At 39.8% G+C, this 20,889-nt stretch overlaps 1 protein-coding gene across 1 annotated transcript in view; it reads right to left on the bottom strand.

Moving 5' to 3' along the window:
• iars1 (isoleucyl-tRNA synthetase 1) overlaps positions 1–20,889 on the bottom strand; it is a 147,721-nt gene that overhangs the window by 95,671 nt on the left and 31,161 nt on the right. Inside the window, exons 8-10 of the mRNA XM_078414016.1 lie at positions 8,141–8,228; positions 3,318–3,378; positions 405–500 (exon numbers count right to left, since the gene is read on the bottom strand). Of these exons, the coding sequence (XP_078270142.1) occupies positions 405–500; positions 3,318–3,378; positions 8,141–8,228 (245 nt within the window). The remainder of the gene's footprint in view (positions 1–404; positions 501–3,317; positions 3,379–8,140; positions 8,229–20,889) is intronic.

The raw sequence follows: 20,889 nt of genomic DNA on the forward strand, positions 1-20,889 counted from the left end.
TCACACAAAGAAACATAGACTGGATTAATATGTTCATTGAAAAGCATTCAGGATACATATCCTACAAATGCCACACTGGTCCCAATTGTTACATTTTCAGTTCACTGCTAATATTAACATTCTGAAGAATTCCAGGCACTGCAATGGTCCCCATCAATCATTCAAATCAAAACAGCCATCAATAAATCTATTCCTTTTTCCTTATCCAGAGTTTTTTTAATAATAGTTTTCTTATTCAGAGTCACTTAAATGAAACTAGAATTAATCGGAGACACAGAAAATATACCACAATGAGTACATGATATATATACCGATGGGGAAGAAGAAATGGAATTTACAAAAGGTACGACAGCACATTGGAAATGTTACCCAATTTTGCCATGAAAATAGTTAAGAATACTTACAGCACCGAAGTATGGAGCCTGGTGTACAATACCTGTACCCTCTTCCTCTTTAACGTAATTGTCCACAAGCACTGAGAAAGCTCCAGCTTCTTTGCACTACAAGACAAACACATGCAGTACCTGGTCATTTATTGCCAGTTCCGATTAGTCCTGTTCTTTTCTCATGTCCAGCTCCTCACCACCCCCAGCCCCCCACCACCCCCTACTTTCAGCCTGAAGAAGGGTCCCGACCCAAAAAGTCACCTATCCTTTTTCTCAGGAGATGCTGCCTGACCCACTGAGTTATTCCAGCACTTTGTGTCTACCTTTTGTCTTCAGAAGTACATAACAATAGACAATAGACAATAGACAATAGGTGCAGGAGGAGCCCATTCGGCCCTTCGAGCCAGCACCGCCATTCAATGTGATCATGGCTGATCATTCTCAATCAGTACCCCGTTCCTGCCTTCTCCCCATACCCCCTGACTCTGCTATCCTTAAGAGCTCTATCCAGCTCTCTCTTGAATGCAATCAGAGAATTGGCCTCCACTGCCTTCTGAGGCAGAGAATTCCACAGATTCACAACTCTCTGACTGAAAAAGTTTTTCCTCATCTCAGTTCTAAATGGCCTACCCCTTATTCTTAAACTGTGGCCCCTTGTTCTGGACTCCCCCAGCATTGGGAACATGATTCCTGCCTCTAACCTGTCCAACCCCTTAATAATCTTATACGTTTCGATAAGATCTCCTCTCATCCTTCTAAATTCCAGTGTATACAAGCCTAGTCGCTCCAGTCTTTCAAAATATGATAGTCCCGCCATTCCAGGAATTAACCTAGTAAACCTACGCTGCACACCCTCAATAGCAAGAATAACTGCTGAGTGAAAAACAAAGCAATCAAATTGACATTCAAAAAAATTGCTATGCATCAGGGATATTGATGGGGTTTACTTACTATTAATTTTTTGCATGTAAAAAGCAAAATTAAACCAATTAACCATAATCAATTACCAGCAAATTTATGGTATTAGGTAAGTGGAATATGCAACCTACCAACTTCAATTCAATTTACATCCTCCTGATCAAAGATGTAGCAATGGAAAATTGTATGGGCCCAAGTTACAACTGCCTCTTTCTTAATAGGATTAGTGGAACATCTACTGATTCAATCCTACGCTGCCTCCTCCCTCAATTCTTTGTGTTGTGCCACTCTCCCATTCATAGAAACTTCAAATGCTGTCACTGTTGCTGCCCACCTCCAACCTGCTCTCACTTTCTCACAGACCATCCCTGACTTTTCCTTTCCCTATGCAGATTTCTTCTCCTCTATCTCAGGGGATAGGTTAGTAACCAACATCTATTTCAAGCCTCGCAACCTATCTCAACTTTACTTCCTCACAACTTGCTCCTTGCAAGAACTTCATTCCAATTTCCTAGTTCGTCCGTCATATCTACGCTGATGACGAGACTTCCAACACAGATCTCTCTGAAATGTCCATCTTTTCCTTAACTGTAGCTTCCCCTCCACCAAGAGAGTCAAGAGTCAAGAGTGTTTAATTGTCATATGTACCAAAATGGAACAATGGAATTCTTCCTTGCAGAAGATAACAGGTTTGTAAACACAGTACAGGCACCTCACATTTACGCATGTTTGACATTTACGATAGTTTGTCTGTTTGTTTCTATGTTAATTGTTTTTGTAAAGCGCTTTGAGCATGCGATAAGGCGCTATATAAAATAAATGAATTATTATTATTATTATTATTAATGCATTTTTAAAATAACGCTCTTGTTCCTTTAATACCAAAGTTTAATTTATGCGATGATATTTTTAGAATAACGCTCTCAAATTTACTACTGACAGCGTAGTCGCATATAGGTCATAAGATCACAAGGAAAAGAGTAGAATTAGGCCATTCGGCCCATCAAGTCTACTCCGCCATTCAACCATGGCTGATCTATCTTTCCCTCCTAACCCCATTCTCCTGCCTTCTCCCCATTACCTCTGACATCTGTACTAATCAAGAATCTATCTATCTCTGCCTTAAAAATACCCACTGACTTGGCCTCCACAGCCTTCTGTAGAAAAGGAATTCCACAGATTCACCACCCTCTGTCTAAAGAAATGTATATGCTTAATTTACACGTTTTTGAAGTACATGCTGTTTATCAAGCAAGTAACTTCCGTGTTATACGTGAGGTGCCTGTACTCAATAGATAACATCTTGTCGGCATTTCGCAGTTTAATCCTTTTCTTCATTTTGAGTTAATTAATACAATTATATGTTCAGGCTTTCATGTTTTTGAAATATCTATAAAACCTCCAGAAGGATAATTTCTCAAAATATACTGCATAAATGCACAGAGAAATGCAGAGAGGATGGAGTTTAATTGAGAGAAAAATTCTCAATGTTTTTGTTATAAATTGGTCCATTTTGCACGTTGCAAAATCTAATACGTTCACGTTGCATAAATCTAATAACTCGAGCTGGAATACACAAATAACTTTACAAACTTCAGATTCTGACGCACTGTTAGTTGTTCAACTGAAACATATTGGACATAAAACATATGTCTACAACTGGATTTGTTAGAGATTACCAGTAGGGTTCTGTTTCAATTTATTACTGACAATTTTGCACTTTAATCAGCAACTGACCCGTTTCATTTTTTGTTAATGATTTAGCAACACTCTTCAACAAAAAGGAAATCAGAGACATCTCTTATGACTAACATAATCATTGTTCTTACAGCTTATTATAACTTTCTCCGCATATGTTAATGAGTACATTGCCTGTGATTTTAAGTGTCGTTTTCCTTTTCCACTGCTGAGTTCGCAGTCTATTATTTTATAAATGATATGGTGTAACGTTTTGTGTTTTGTCAATGATTAGCAATGGTGATAAATTGTATATGGGTGCACCACTGTCCTTACCTTTAAGAAATAATCAAACAATGGTTTGTACTTCTTGCCTTTCAGTGCAATGCCCTTGAATCTTTATTTGGGAAAGAAAAAAAAATCATTTTAAATTGACCTTCTTTAACCGTCAACAACGTGATATGACTCTTCTAGACTAGCCAACAAAATACATCACAATTATCACTTCTAGCTAAATTACGTGATAATAAGCCACACTCCACCTGTCCATTTATTTCTACCTGCAGAAAAATCTTCACCATGAAAGGGAATAAAATGAGATACAAAGCATGTATAAACATTAAGGATACAAACACTAACAGTGAAACTGTGTACAAAATCATTGATTTCTAATTCTATCAAATATTTCAAAAGCAGCTTATAAACACAAATGACTTGAATTAAATGACCGCCACATAAGAAATTGTTGTGAACATGTGACTTTCAGGAAGTGAACATGTGACTTTCAAACAGGAAGGCGATAAATGCCCAATCAATCTATTAGCTCCTGTTTTTGTAGTATTCATTGTTGCAGTAATGATGGCAACATCGTTTAATCTCCTCGCCGACTATCATAGGATCTTTGATATCATTCCGAAACATCACAGGCAAACTATACTTGGTTGCAACTTCATGTGAAGGATTATAGCAGCATATTGTTGATTTCATCCCAACAGAAACATCATCCATCCCCATCATCCAGAAACTCCCAAAAATCTTTCAGGTCTAGCAGCAATTAACATATGCTTCTTTTAATTCAGTATACAGCTTACAATTCTCTGCATTACAGAAAACATAGCACAGATTGAGTGACTGATTTAAAGAATACCTCATTCAGCCTGCAAGAATGAATCTAACCCTTTACTTCTCTGACACCAATTCTCCACTCTTACCTTCTGATCTTTAGCTTCCCTCTCTGTTCAAACAAAGCTCAATGCAAATTTAAGAATACTTCACCCTCCAAAAATAATCTTTTGAACTTAAAAATGAATTCAATAATTTAAAATAATCAGCCATTGTATCTCACATTTCTCAAATTCATTTTTCTTCCCTTTATGCAAATTTGATATTTCATTTAGCTACAATTAAAATATAGACATTATTTCAAACGATTTACCAACCTCTTTCACAAAGCTTCCCCACCACTTACTTGTCAGTCATCTCTTTCCCCTCAATTCTAACATTCCCTTTTGTTCTCTACACCTTTCCACAGTTTCTCTACAACTTAACCTTCTTTTGGAATCTATCTTTTTCCAGTTGTGATGAAAGATCATGAACCTGAAAACTTAATTAATTTCCCTTCAGATCTTGCCTGATGTGCTTAGTACTCTAAGTATTTCCTGGTTCTATTTTAAAATGCTACATTCAAAATTAATTATCCATGAAATACTGCACCTCTTCATTTTTATTCATAACCACTTTTACTCCCAAAAAAGAACTAACCCTGAAGAACTAACCCTGAAGAATAAGTACAGTACAGAATATTACATTTGGCTTTTTGGTCAAAGCTTCAGAAAGTTAGAAGAAACATTTTTGTTTTGTAAATCAAAGCATTAAAATATTCACTTAAATGGTTTCAGTGTGCTTTGAAGTCAAGCAATCTCCTGACTCCTGAGCTCTCTTGCCACTTTATATCAATGATTGATATCAATGTGCACCTAAATAACTTCCACACTATTGTATTAACATTAATGCAATGGCAATCTAATTGTCGAAAAACAAATCACATTGATGAAGTAAAATTATGCATTACTGATTTACATGGATCATACATATGGAAATGTTAGTTATTTGAAGAAAGCATGCGAACATTTCAATACAATTCTCTGGGTTCTTTAAGCAATCTAAATCTGACAATGCAAATTAATGTATTTTTTGCAAAATGCATCAGGCCATTTATAGTCAGTAATAATTTTAATTGCTTTCCAGACTGTTCATTATTAAATATATTTAGTGCAAGTCACAATGGCAGAAGTTTAAATCTTCACAGCATCTAACCATTTCAACTGACTATTTTTAAAGCCATCAGAGCACTGTTGATGATCCAGTGAGAAGCAGGAATTAGTCTCTATTCAAATATGTGAATAAATTATGCAAATTATGTGTATTATTATTGTTGTCTCAACCCCTTGCATTGAATGAATCAAGAAAGGACATTAAGAATTGAAAATCTTATGAGGAAACCGGAAATCCTGGAGAAATCCACGCAGGTCGTGGGGAGATCGTACAAACTCCGTACAGACAAGCACCTGTAGTCAGGATCCGGCGCTGTACGCCGGTCTCCGGCGCTGTACGGCAGCAACTCTACAGTTGCGCCACCGTGCCACCCTAGGTGGAATGAACTCTGGAAATACCAGACAGTGATCTAATTTGCCTGAGAGTTGCAGACTGTTGAAAATTTGGATTTGTTCATTGAACCTTTTAAGGCTATCAACGTGCTGAAGTTGTTTTACTTTACCCTGATCAAAATTTACGCCAACACATCATAATCCTATTCATACTTGATCATATTTATTTATAACTGTCTGGACATATTTACAGCAGTTACATAGCTCCAAAAACCTGGTTCAATCAAGATCGTATCTGGTTTTGATAGGATTTGCACATTCTCCCTATGACACATAGGTTTCGTTTTGTGCTCCAGTTTCCTCCCATCATATGCTATAAGTTTGACCAGTAACTGTAAAGTACCCTTTTCTGCAGGTACTTGGCAAAATAAATAAAAAGGGATATGAAAGGCATGTGGGGATGAATTTTTTTACAAGGAAGTAAATGAGTGAAAGCGACCAATGGGTTTTGTCAATGGACCAATAAGTCTCCTTCTTTTAAAAATCTGATAAAAATACTCAAGTATGAGCGGTACAATTGTGCAAGAGATGGTTAAACTCCTCAGAAATAACATCCGGTTTCACAAAGACACCCCTGTGCCATGACTTCTTAGTTGGGAGACATTAGTTTTTGACACAACTCAAGGGTCCTGGAACCTGGAGCCGACCTCAAATTCTGTGTGTGGCTGAGACAGATTGAATGCAAATAGATTGGGAATTGGAATAGTAAATAACATATAGTTTCATTTTTGTATATAAAAAAAACCCAGAAACAGGCACTTCAGCCCAACAAGTCCACACCATTGATCACCCGTTCATACTAATTCTCAATTATCACTTTCTCATCAACTCTCTACACACGCTCGAGACAATTTTACAGAGACTACAAACCCACGCGTCTTTGGGATGTGGGAGGAAACCCACAGTCACAGGGACAACATACAAACTCCACACAATCCTGATCGTAGCTCATGTCTGGACTCAAAGTCATGATCGAACACTCATGTGCTCTCTAGCGCTGTGCGGCAGCAGCTCTATCAGCTGCATCACTGTGCCGCTCTATTGCTTTAAACATTGATAGAAGGTAAGAAAACTATTAAAGAGATATAAAAGCAAGGGGAAAACTGGCAGAGGAGAGAAGAAATGAAGTGACTAAGAAAAATGGAAGTAAAATCATAGAACGCAACATAGCAGGCAGCCATTGACCAGCTCAAAGCTCAACTGCAGCTTTCAAAGAGCATGTGCTTAACTGTACAAATCATTTTTACTAATGCAAACAGCTTAATATTAACCCCCCCTCTAAAATATTCCTGATCTTTCCTTTAAATAATTCACCTATAAATTTAAATCTATAAATTCTAGTTACTGGTCAGCTCATAAGTAGGAATACATTTTCACTATCAAAACTTCAATCAATTTGAAACCTTTTTTATGCAACATCTCACAATCTTCTTCAATCCAAGAACAATGATATTAACTGTTCCAAATTATTCCACCTAACTAGAACCTCTCAATCATGATCATTTTCTTTCCAGGTTTTTGCATTGGAACAGAAAATAGAATATTTAACCATTCATGCCTGTTCAGAATACTAACCAACCAACATCACAATGTCCAATCCAAGACAATGTTCTTCTTAAAAATATATCATTTTCATATCAATCATTAACAAATGATCTCTCCTCCACTGTTATTTGCATGTGGTGCAATTCCTCAAAACATTCTTGGAGAAGGACCCAAACTTTTCCCTAATTAATTCTATGTTTACATTGATAAAAGATTTTAGGTTTCAAAATAAAATTGTCCTTCTAAAAAAACACTGCTTCCCATTTTAACTTTTCAATATATTGGTTCTGAAGCAAACCTTTGTATGGCACAAACCTGCTTTTGTCATTTTAGTTTTATTGAGTTCACTTGTCAGATTTAGTTTATTGGCATATACACCTGTGTGCAATGAAATTCCATGTTCACGTGAAGCTCATAGAGTAAGCTGTGTGTGTGATATATATAGTTATGCAGGTTCAATAACTTTGCATGCTCTGCAATCAAACATGCTCAGATTGAAACTGACCTCTTTCTTGAATACCTTAACCAGGTATTTCATTGTTCTGGTCCTGTTGCATTGGACAGTTAAACACCCTTGACCCTTAAGTACATCATTGCCAGAAGAAGGATAAACTTTACGACAAGTGAAAGAGAAGGGAAAAAGAACCTTTCTGAGAAGGGTCCTCGGCAAAAACATTATGTTATTTCTATTTCCACAGATGCTGTCTGACTTGCTGAGTGTTTGCAGCATTTTGTTTTTGTAGACAAGAGTGGGAGACAAATATTGAAGTCCATTTGCATTGTCATGAACAACTGACTGGTAAATAGTTACTTTTGTAATATTCAATTTGCTATTTTACAAAAAAATACAGCAGTGAATCACTCAATTTCTGAACGTGTTTTAAGGAATAGAACGTGTTTCAACAGTCAATACACCATCACATGATAAGTATGAGATCCTGCACTAACCTTTCGAGGACGTCATATTCAGTGTCAGATTTAAAGAGTGCTACCAGTCTGGCTTCCATAATTATGTAGATGTTTCCAGAAGAGAGCTCTGTTTAAAAAAAAAATGACATGGCATCAGTTGAGTTTGACAGCCTATAAGAAATAAATTGCTACCAGGTTATTCAATTTTAAAGACAGGATCTCAGCATCAATCAGAAGGCAGAATATGTTTTGCAACAGAGTCTCAAATCAGAAAACTATTTGTCACTCTCTTGCTAAGATACTATTTTTTTGCTGGGATGTTAAAATCACTAGTTTGACTACCTTTTAATACCCAAACCACACATCTTTCAGGAGAGAAGTCTTTGTGATGAAGTTATTCCTACTGTGCTCTTAAGCAAGGAATTCCAGAATTTAGATTGAGATTGTAATGGCAGTTTCTATACCTTCTCAATGTCCAACTTCGATAGCCATTACTTCTCGGGGATGGAATGGAGGTAGAGCTTATGCACACACCGCATTCTGAGATAACAAAAACGAATCTTCCAAACACTGTTTCTTGATTAATTGGTCTTTATTAAAGTAGCACAAATCAAAAGAGTAATTCATAACTTTTCGTTCTTATCAACTGTTTCTTCTTCAAACAATACAGTAAAAATCATGTAGTCGTTACCGTGTGGTCCTTGTGAGTGCGGCTGGCGCGAGTGTGGCAGTCATGAGTGTGGTAAAAAACTGTATTCTCTCCTTCCTCCAAGACTAAACTGACCCACAATCTCTGTCGCTACGCTAGCCTCCTCCCATGTAGACACTCCCCATTACGTATCAAATCACACCCAAAGCATGCAAAAAAGACAGAAACTAGAAATATTAAACATAGCCATAATACAATGACAGTAACTAAATTAAGCGTAAATGGCTCCTACACACGGCCCCTAATTGTTCTGCGTATATAACGAACCAATTACCAATAGATATTAAAAGAAGCTATAAAAACTTAATATTTATCAAAAACAAAAGTAATATGCATTCAAACTTCTATAGCGATTCTTCAATCTTCTCCTTCACCTTCAAGAAGCAGACATATCTTGGTTATCGGTCTTACCAAGATGTTGTCCTTAGTCTGAAGTCGTACATTACGCACAAAACCTTTAACGTCTGACATGATCTCCAGTGTCCTTTTACGAAGTTTCGACAACATGTGATTTCTTCCTCCATGTCTGATCTGTTCATGAATATGCCGTAACAGCAATGTTGAAATATGAAAGTCCTTCGAGAGAATAATAGGATGCTTCGCTTCTTCAGGCATCACTAGTTTATTTAGGCGACCACCTACCCTCATAAGTCCTTTATCCAGTATCGGATCAAGCCTGTATAAATGACTACTTCTTTTAACACCATGTTCAACAGCTTGTAATGTTGATAACTCTTCCTTATATTCTTGTCTTTGACAGAAAGAGATAACTGCATTTTCTGCCTTAAAAAGATCATCCGGACATAAACTCAGTATGATGCCTTAAAAACTTGCATCTCTCTGTCAACCTTTTCTTTCAGCTTGCCAGGATCCGTTTCAAAGCTACTCACAGCAGCCCGAGTTTCCTTTCTCTTACGAGTCCACTGCAAAAGCACTGTTGTTAATTTAAGAAACCAAGCTACCACATTCTTCAACTTATTCCATGATGAAAAATGGGTAATTAAATAGTTTGTTGAATCCAATGGGTCCTTAATAATGGCGTTCACTAAGATGTCTTGCTTGATCTCCGGATCATTAGCAGAGATTTCAGTTTCCAGGTTAAACTTTGCCCATTCTCGGTCTGGTTTACAGAGAAACTGTGGCCCATTGATCCATCTCTTACTGCTTAAGAAGCGGTCTGCTGTTAATCCTCTAGAGGCTTCACCCGCAGGATTTTCCTTGGTATTAATATACTTCCACTGTGATACATTAGTAGCATCCCTTACAAAAGAGATCCTGTTTGCTACAAAGTGTTTGTTTTCATTATTGATGCACTGTCATGCTATCAGTCCAGAAGGTAGATTCCTCCAGCTTAAGCTGCAGTTCTTTTTGCAGAATATGTCAATTAAGACAGCTAAGACTGCAGCTGTAAGCTCCATTCTGGGAATCGTCATTTGCTTCAATAGTGCCACTCTGACCTTTCCAATTAAGAATGCGGCATGTACTTCAGTGTTATCATTTACCAGTCTCAGATATGAAACAGTACCATAACCACTTTCACTTGCGTCAGAAAAGTGATGCAGCTGAGCAAATTTGATTCAACCAAAGTTTGTAGGCTTCATACACCGGTCCACTCTGAATTCCGAGATCTTGTCGAGGTCTTCTAACCACTCTGTCCATCACTGAGAGAAGATTTGCGTTTTACTCTCATCCCATCCAAGTTTCTTCTTACAGAAATCCCAAAGGGTCGTACACAGAACCAATCACGGACAGGATGCCCCGTCTTGTACATGGTCGATCCTGAATCGAAATTCTGAACTTGAACACATCTGTTTCAACGCACCAGTGCAATCCCAGTGCTCTCTCCATGGGCAGATTGTCTTTGTCCAAATCCAACTCCCGGGTCACCTTGGCTCTGTTATCTAGTGGAATGGTTTCCAATACAGCACGGCTGTTGCTAATCCATTTCGATAGCATGAATCCTCCCTTGTTGCAGAGGGAAGTCAAATGTTTTACCATTTGAATCGCTTCTTGTTCTGTAGACATGGATTTTAAACAATCGTCCACATAGAAATTGCTTTTTACTGTGTTTGTCATTTCTTCAGAAAAATGAGCTTTATTGTCCTCAGTGGTTTTCCTCAATGTGAAGTTTGCACAACTTGGCGATGACACTACTCCAAAGAGATGTACCTTCATCCGGTATTCAACGAGATCTTGTTGTGCATCACCATCCGGCCACCATAGGGATCGCAAGTAATCGACATGCTTTTCCGATACCTTGACCTGATGAAACATTGCCTTGATATCCGCCATCAAAGTTACCGGCTCTTGTCTGAATCAGATGAGAACTCCAATGAGTGAGTTTGTTAAGTCTGGACCCTGCAGCAGTTGACAGTTAAGTGATTTACCCTTGAAAACCACAGCACAGTCGAAGACCACTCTTAAAGTTCCTTTCTTTGGTGTGGGATATACCAAAGCTCTCCATCACTTCGATTCAACTGGTCTTCTGGCACCCTTTTGGGCATAACCATTATCAATCATCTTTGTGAGGAAAGATGTATATTCATCATGAAATTTCGTATTCTTGCCAAACTTGCGTTTCAGATTCTGAATGCGTTGTTCTGCAATGCAACGGTTATTTGGCAGACTAACATTTTCTTGTTCAAAAGGTAAGTCTCGGCAATAGTGTCCTTCCATCATCTTTACTGAGTAATTCATAATTTCCAAAAATGTCACTTCTTCTCTGGACATTTCTTCTGATTCCTTGCTGGTTCTTTCACTGAAGTCATGATTATACTGCTTGGTCAACAACTCCTCTAGATATTCGATTGACGACAGCAGCAGTATAGTTATTTCTTTTCCTGTCTTTGTTGTTCCTTCTCAAGGAGCCATAGATAACCTATCCGAGTATGGTTCTCACAGCAAACGGTCCATCTCCCTGACTGGTAACAACCTTTCTAGGTTCTAATGCCTTCAAAGCATTTGTTCCGATAAGTAGGCCGATATCAAAATTTATTTTAGGTATCTTGACATCCTTCAAGTAAGGCCATTTTTCCACGTCTTCTTGCTTAGGTATATTTGGATGAGAGACGGGCATAGTCTCTTGTGTAAACACATCAGATATTTGTATAAAATTGTCTTCCTCCAGACTAGATATTTTCATACGTGATATGATAACTATCGCAGCATTTCTGACCATTCATGGTGTTCAAGAGAAGCTTAACCTTTTCTCCTGTAATGTCCTGCCTTCTCATCAAGCTTTCTGTGTATAAGGTAGCTGAACTTCCACTGTCCAAAAATGCGTATGTTTGCAACACTGTATTTCGCCCGCTGCTCCTTACCTGTACTGGTAAGATGGAGAAAATACAGGTTTCTACCCTGACCCCAATATGCACATTTAACTGAGGTGAGGCAACAACATCACTCGAAGCTGGCTTCTCCTTTTGTTCTTCTGTTCAATGTGAAGCAATTCAGGATGATCTTGTTTGTATATATTACAAGTTATCCGATTCCTGGAGTCTTTAACCATGTGTTCTTTCTTCAGACATCCATAACAGATTCCTTTCTCCTTCAAGAAGTCAATCTTTTCTTTATATTCCTTTTTCTTGAATTTTCGACACCATCTTATAGTGTGACCAACTTCATTACATGAAAAACAAAACCCTTGTGGCTTAACAATAGATACATCTTTTTTCATTCCGTCCTTCGTTTCTACGGGTAATTACGGCAGCAGCAAAACTGCTTTCCTTAGGTCCTGATTTTCCCTTTGTTTTAGTAAAGGCAGAGCCTTTGACAGTTGCTGGTTTAGGATCTTGAATATTCCCATGGCGTAAATTTGACATTAACCGTACTTCTCTTTCCATGAAACTTACCAGCTCAGGAAGCATGGCCTCTCTATCATCAACCTCCTGTATCAGGCCTGCTTTATCTCTCCACTATTCTCTAAGCCTATAGGGCAGTTTTAGAATGATAGTCTTCATATTACTAACGATATTCATTTTTTTCCATGTGGATGCTATTTCTCATTGAATTACAACAATCCCAAAGAAATATCGCAAACTCATGCAAAGCCTTCACATCTTCCGCCTTGATAACTGACCAAGCAAAGGCCTTTTTCATGTATGCGTTAGCAATCTTCTGTTTGTTACCAAAATGCTCTTCAAGCAACTTATTTTCCATTTGATAGCCCTCATCCGCAGGCAAATGTCGACAACTTTTAACAAGCTGGTTTGAATATCCGCTTGTGTATTGCTCCAGAAATCGTAAACGAACTCTGTGACTTGTAGTTTTAATTTCCACTCCTTCTTCAAACGCTACTATGAAAGTTTCATATTGTAAACGATCACCATCATATTTAGGAATTTCCATTGGGGGTAAGGTGGAAGAGAGATTTTGTTGAACCAGGAGCTCGCTGATTCTCGTTTGATTCCTTACCAATTCATAGAATTCATTTTGAGATCCCTGGCTTAGTGCAGATCGATCCGGATAAATTTTGTCACGGGTCCCATAATCAGTTGTTTGGCTATGGCTGGGTGCAGGTAGCTGATGAACAGGCCTCTGAGAAGAGTACTGGGTTGGCTCATTTCGAGCCTTAACAGACATCCCAAAGGTAGGTTGCTTCGGTCTAGCACCTGGTTGCTTTGGTGAAGTTTTGTCGGCCATCAACTTACTCAGTGCCAGTTTGGCATCACGAGACCAGACTGGCTCTGGCTGTGGGTTGACTTTAGCTGCTGTTTCCAGCTTAGTAGCTCCTTCTTGGATTAAGGAACTCTTCTTCTGAGATACTCTCGAGCCGCATTTTGATATTTGGCCTTCCAGTATGTCCCTCCTTGCTCCAGCAGCTGCCAGCTTCGTGGCTATTTCCAACCGTTCCTTCTCTCTCTTCAGCTGTTCTGCTTGTCTTCTCAGTTGTTCTTCTTGTCTCTCAGCCTCCCTCTTCAGCTGGTCTGCTCGTCTCTCAGCCTCTCTCTTCAGCTGTTCTTCTTGTCTCTTCAGCTGTTCTGCTTGTCTCTCAGCCTCTCTCTTCAGCTGTTCTTCTTGTTCCCCAATCTCATATTTTTTCTCTAAGGCGGCAGCTTCTAGCGAAAGAGCAGCCATCTCAGCTTCAGCTTCCATTTGAGCAGGGACCCTCGTAGTTGAACTGGCTACAGAACCAGATTTACGTATGGATCTTCGTGTTGAAACGTTTGAGACACTATCCTGAGATGTAATTTCTTCTCCCACTTCAACACCTTGTGGCATAGCACCTTCTACTGTAGAGTGCAATGTTTGAGCTATGGTTTCAGACAACCACTTCTCCGCGCCAGCCATGAAACCATCAAAAAATTCCACCCTCTCTTGGAACCACTGAGTGTGCCATTCAAGTTGCTCCTTTGGTAGTTGTAAACACAGTATTGAGTGTTGTTTTTCTCCAACCCCATGGCAAAAGGTTGAGTAGTTGATCCAGATTAGATTGTACAATGTTCGCATTCTCATCTGATTCCATTAGTTCCTTCTGATATTCAATTAATTTGATGACCTGCTTCCACAACTTGTCTCTATCCTTCTGGCATCTTTCCAGATAGGCTCTCCCTTTTCCGAAAGTTTAATGTCTCTTTTCTCATATCTTCTTGATTTTTGCTCCACATCTCCCTCCTGTGGCAGTTCTTCATACTTACCTGGTGGAAGATCCATGATGAATTGGTGCTTATCGCTTTGGTAAACAATCGCTAGCTGAGCACCTTATCTTGTAGAAGTTCGCAACATCGTTAATTTTCAAGGTCGTGCTCTGTGAGTTTGGTTTTCTTATCTCCTCGTAGCATAAACAAGCTTCTTGTATCAAATAGTAACTTCTGCAGAATTTTCTCACAGGCTTTTAAGTTTTTTAAACTTCTTAACTTAAAATTACGACTAAGCAGTCGTCTACTAACGGTACCCGGTCAATGAAGTCTTCAATCTTCTAATGATCCAGGTGTAGACCGTGTCAACTTGCCTTCGACTGGCAGATTCTTTGTTCCAGGATTTCAGCTCTAATCTCGGGCAGCGATTCAGCTTCTTCTTCAGTTCCACTGTTGAATTGCCTTTTGCTTGTAGAACAAGTCTTTCTTAGATTCTTCTGTGAGAATAGTTGGTTTTTTTCAAATTCCATTCGGAGAAAAGTTTTTTACTCTAGTGTAATGGCAGTTTCTATACCTTCTCAATGTCCAACTTCAATAGCCATTACTTCTCGGGGATGGAATGGAGGTAGAGCTTACGCACTCTGAGATAACAAAAACTAATCTTCCAAACGCTGTTTCTTGATTAATTGGTCTTTATTAAAGTAGCACAAATCAAAAGAGTAATTCATAACTTTTCGTTCCTACCAACTGTTTCTTCTTCAAACAATACAGTAAAAATCTTGTAGTCGTTACCGTGTGGTCCTTGTGAGTGTGACTGGCGCGAGTGTGGCAGTCGTGAGTGTGGCAGTCGTAAGTGTGGTAAAAAACTGTATTCTCTCCTTCCTCCAAGACTAAACTGACCCACAATCTGTCGCTACGCTAGCCTCCTCCCGTGTAGACACTCCCCATTATGTATTAAATCACACCCACAAGCATGCAAAAAAGACAGAAACTAGAAATATTAAACATAGCCATAATACAATGACAGTAACTAAATTAAGCGTAAATGGCTTCTATAGATGCAGTGGAAAACGATCAATTTCCATGTTAGAATGGTGAAATGCCAGCAAGAAAATTTGGAGATCATCGTTGCTTGTCACTATTTATCTAAGTGGTACAAGCTGCAGATTAGAGGGAATATTGTTAAAGAAACATTGACAAGTTGCTGAAGTGCACTTTACAACTATCATAGTGCCTCAAGCGACTGAGGGAAGTGGATTTTCAGGGTGGTAATTGGGATGACAATTGAATAGGTTGCTTTGTGCTGAATTGTGCATTTATTCTTTCAAATCAAATGATAAGTATTCCATTGCAATCCTTGTTTATGGGCAAATATTTGGGGGAGTCAGGAGGCAAATCACTTAGCTCAGAATAAATGACCCCTTACTCACTCTGGTAGCATTTTATGCATTTTCTTGCGAATGCAAAGTTGATAAATTTTAATAAATTGCAGATAAGGAGCATATTTTAAGCCAAATTTTCTTTCAATTTACACCATGCAAAATATTGTTCTTAACTGACTACAGTTCCACTATTCTGTGTTGTGCTGACAAAAAGAAATATAAACGCACGGTTATTTGGTCCCTTGAACTGGCTCGGATTCAAGACCATGGCTGATCTTTCGGATCATGTTACATTCCTGCATTAACACTATATCTCAAAATAATAAATGTTTTGTACGCAACAACTTTTGAAATATTCTAATTAAAATATGATTTTACAGACATTTGCTCTGTTACTTTATCATCATCAAATGAGCTGGAAAACACAGCAAAGGTAAACCAGTTTAGCACAGCAAGAATAGCACATTAATTGATTCTTAGCTACTCAAAAGTGTGTTACTTTACACTGGCTGACATGAAACACACAAATAAAAACCTGGAATCTGAGAATGTTGTGTTCTTTATTTTTGCTTACTATGGATCATTAGAGTTAGCCATAGGACTACTAAAGGGATAAAAAGCTTTCATTTCAAACCAACTCCAACTGCAGTTCTTGGAACATCTTTAAAAATCAGCTTCTGGAAGCATGAAGTTCACTTCCATTATATCATCAAATGAGCAATATAATCAGTTGAAAACTAACAAGATCTATATTACAGTATTCCAGTTGGATAAATCACAACTATGGACATTTCAACACATTTTTATCCACAGCCTAGCCAGCAATCAGCCAACGTACAATAACTGAATGACCTAAACGTTGTAATAATTCTTGCTTGTCCCACTAACCTTCATGAATTTCAGGAATCAACATAAAGAGATACAGCCACAAGTTTGCACTCAATGCAATTTATATCCCTTCTTTTACTATTTCATAAATCAGAACTCTTTTCTTACTGTAGAGTGCTTGAATACTGGGAGACTTTTGGCATTATACCCAGGTGCTCCTAGTACGACATCTCACAACACATGGCCAAATCCATTCAGCACCACAATCAGGAATAGTTATGAGAGGGGTAAATGGGGCATGTAGCAGGTGGAATATCTGGTCCACCAACAAGATCACACACTGTCATCTCTGATATAATGCTATTCCCAGCACTCTCGGCATGCAGGGCCGACTCGCCCGCGGTCGAGCACGGGTCGGGCCGAGGATAGTTGGGTCAGAACCTCGATGTCAAGACAGGCCAAAGTCGAGGTTGGGCCGAGGTGCATGGGCCGCACTGCTGAGAACAAAAGGGTCCCTGCGTGGAGGGTGGGGGACGAAGAAGGGATGAGTACTTTTTGTGACTTTGTCGGTGCCTTTGCGGTGATTCTTTTGTATCCTTTGTATGCAAAACCAAAGAATTTTGCTGCACCTAGCTAGGTATAAGTGACAATAAAGTATCATCACCATCATCATCCCACCACATCCTTAGCTCACACAGTTCTGAAACCTTATTCATTCCTTTGTAAGAACTTGATGTTTCACAATCATGCTTCTCCCCTTGCACCAATGCCAAAATAACTAAATCACTCTTGAATATCTACTAAACAAATTACACAAATGTGTAATGAACTGGATTTGATAAGGGAACTCAAGGTAAAGGAGCCATTAGGAGCTAGTGACCATAATATTGTAAGTTTTAATCTACCATTTGAGAGGGAGACGGGAAAATCGGAAGTGTCAGTATTACAGTTGAGCAAAGGGGACTATGGAGGCATGAGGGAGAAGCTGTTCTGGAAAGAGACCCTAGCAGGGATGACAATGGAACACCAATGGCAGGTATTTCTGGGAATAATACAGAAGGTGCAGGATCAGTTCATTCCAAAGATTCTAAGGGGAGTAAGAGGCGACTGTGGCTGACAAGGGAAGTCAAGGACAATATAAAAATAAAAGAGAAAAGTAACATAACAAAGATGAGCGGGAAGTCAGAGGATTGGGAAACTTTTAACGAGCAACAGAAGATAACTAAAAAGGCAATATGGGAAGAAAAGATGAGGTACGAAGGTAAGCTAGCCAAGAATATAAAGGAGGATAATAAAAGTTTCTTTAGGTTTGTGAAGAAGAAAAAAATAGTTAAGACAAATGTGGGTCCCTTGAAGACAGAAACAGGTGAATTTATTATGGGGAACAAGGAAATGGCAGACGAGTTGAACAGGTACTTTGGATCTGTCTTCACTAAGGAAGACACGAACAATCTCCCAGATGTACTAGTGGCCAGAGGACCTCGGATGACAGAGAAACTGAAGGAAATTCACATTAGGCAGGAAATGGTGTTGGGTAGACTGATGGGACTGAAGGCTGATAAATCCCCAAGGTCTGATGGTCTGCATCCCAGGGTACTTAAGGAAGTGGCTCTAGAAATCGTGGACGCATTGGTGATCATTTTCCAATGTTCTATAGATTCAGGATCAGTTCCTGTGGATTGGAGGGTAGCTAATGTTACCCCACTTTTTAAGAAAGGAGGGAGAGAGAAAAACATGGAATTATAGACCAGTTAGCCTGACATCGGTGGTTGGGAAGATGCTGGAGTCAATTATAAAAGATGAAATTGCGGCACATTTGGATAGCAGTAACAGGATCGGTCCGAGTCAGCATGGATTTACGAAGGGGAAATCATGCTTGACTAATCTGGAAATTTTTGAGGATGTAACTAGGAAAATGGACAAGAAGAGCCAGTGGAAGTAGTGTACATGGACTCAGAAAGCCTTTGATAAGGTCCCACATAGGAGATTAGTGGGCAAAATTAGAGCACATGGTATTGGGGGTAGGGTACTGACATGGATAGAAAATTTAGTTGGCAGACAGGAAACAAAGAGTAGGGATTAACAGTTCCCTTTCAGAATGACAGGCAGTGACTAGTGGGGTACCGCAAGGCTCGGTGCTGGGACCGCAGCTATTTACAATATACATTAATGACTTAGATGAAGGTGAATATCTGGAACAAGCTGCCAGAGGAGGTGGTGGGTGCAGATATAACTACAACAGTAAAAAGTACTTGGGCAATGGCTTGGACAGAAAAATGTCTAGTGGGAATAGGCCAATTGGAGGAAAATTGGATTGGTATAAATAGGCATCATAGTTGGCATAGACAAAGTGGTCTGAAAGGGGCTTTTTCTATGTGGGAAGACTAACGAGTTCAACCTCGATATTATCCATTACTTCAGCTCATCTGCTGCTAAAATCCCCAATTATGTCTATGTCACACACAGACTTATTTATTTCAATGCATTGCTGGCCACTTTTAACCCTACAAACCAATCCATAGCTTTTGTGCCTTAATTCTTACTAAATGCCAATCCACACATTAACATGTGCTCGCTGACCTCCACATAGATGCTTCTTAAAACCTCTCTCTTCAGCCAGGCTTCTGGATATGTGGCCCAATAGCTCCTTGCGATAGGCTGACAAATTTCATTTGATAAGGATCCTTTGAAGCTACTTCAGTACTTTCCAACATTAAAAACATACAAACACAGTTTTTTACTGTGAACTCATGCTGTCCTGGTGGGTCTCTAATTTTGCATCCTTGATCCATTAAAAGCATTATCCCAACAACTACTACTCCAATCACTACACTCACTGATCATTATTGGTTCCCTGTCAAGCAATGGTCTCATCCATAATAGTTCCTGCATCTCCTCTTATCACCAAAACATCCATAATACCTAAATTCCAACATGGGTTTCCTGTTCATCCCGATTTCATCTTTGCAGGTGTCTAGTTCCTCTTTCCCGATTTCATCTTTGCAGCTATCCACACCCTCTGAAATCTGTATACTAAAACTCTTGTTTGTTCCCTTTTTCCTGAACTACAGCCAAAAGGGTACATGATAGCGAGACAATTTTAGGCCCACCTTACTCACCGTCGACCCATGGTCCTATAGCAGACGTTTCATTGAAATTGGTGTTATATTTTTTAAGTTATTCACATTTTAAAGTTTAAGAAACCGCGCATGCGCAGTTGGGGCCCCGTTGATCTGGTACTTACGTTAGATGACCGCCGCATCCGCTCGTGCGCAGAACAAACGCATCCACGCCTGTGCAGTTGGGGCCCATTGATCTCGGGTAGGAGCAGGGCTCAGCCATCTGTCTCTTGGGGGCGGGTTTGCAGGCTCCGAAGCGGCGGTAGAGCCAGGCCTGGTGCCGGGGGAAGCCGGAGCCTGGGGTGGACCAAGGGGAAAGGCGGCAGCAGCGGCGGTGAGGCCAGCTGTTGGTGGAGACCGAGGCCTGGACCTGACGTTGGGCCTGCCCTCGGCTCCCCCATCCCCCCTCCTCTCCCTGGCCGGCTCAGCGCCTTCCCCACGCCGTCCAAAGTCCAGCGGCATCGGCGGCCGTTTGGGCCGGGAGGCATGGGGGGAAAGAGTCCAGCAGCATCGACCTGAGGGCCATCAGTGGGAGAGGCGCCGCCATCTATCCACCGCACTGAACCCCCGCACCGGGACGGGATAAGTCTCTCCCCCCCCCCCCCCCCCCCCCCCGCTCCATTAATGGCGGCCGCCCGGGCCAGGAGGCAGGTTGCTACGCAACCTTCGTTATGCGGCGTCCGGACCGAGGTAGGGGGGAGTGGAGGGGGGGGACGGGGACGGGAGGGAGGGGGATAGGATAATTGCCCTGTGCAAATTGCTTCTCTTTTAATTTGTGTGTGTGTTTGTGTGTGAAATTGATGAGAATTAAGGATATAAAAAATAGGATTTATATAGGATTAATGCAAATGGGTTGTTAATGGTAGGCTGTGACTTGATCGGCCAAAGGCCTATTTCAATGCTTCATCTCTCTATGACACTGTCTCTGTTCCACCCTTTTCTTAAAAATCTAACTCTTTAACCATCTTCTATCTTCTTGACATTCAATGACAATTTTTTCATAAAAACCTCCCATGAAGTACCTTCCACTTCCTTATAAATGCGTACTTTTGTTGTTGAGTGAAGAGGATGGGGAACAACATTGTTCTATCTGGGTCAAAGACATCAAAAATTGTTACTGGCCGGTGAGCAAAACATAAGTAACAGGAATAATTCTACAATTAAATATGGGCAG

The sequence above is a fragment of the Rhinoraja longicauda genome, chromosome 17 (genome assembly GCF_053455715.1).
Source record: "Rhinoraja longicauda isolate Sanriku21f chromosome 17, sRhiLon1.1, whole genome shotgun sequence".
Lineage (NCBI taxonomy): Eukaryota > Metazoa > Chordata > Chondrichthyes > Rajiformes > Arhynchobatidae > Rhinoraja > Rhinoraja longicauda.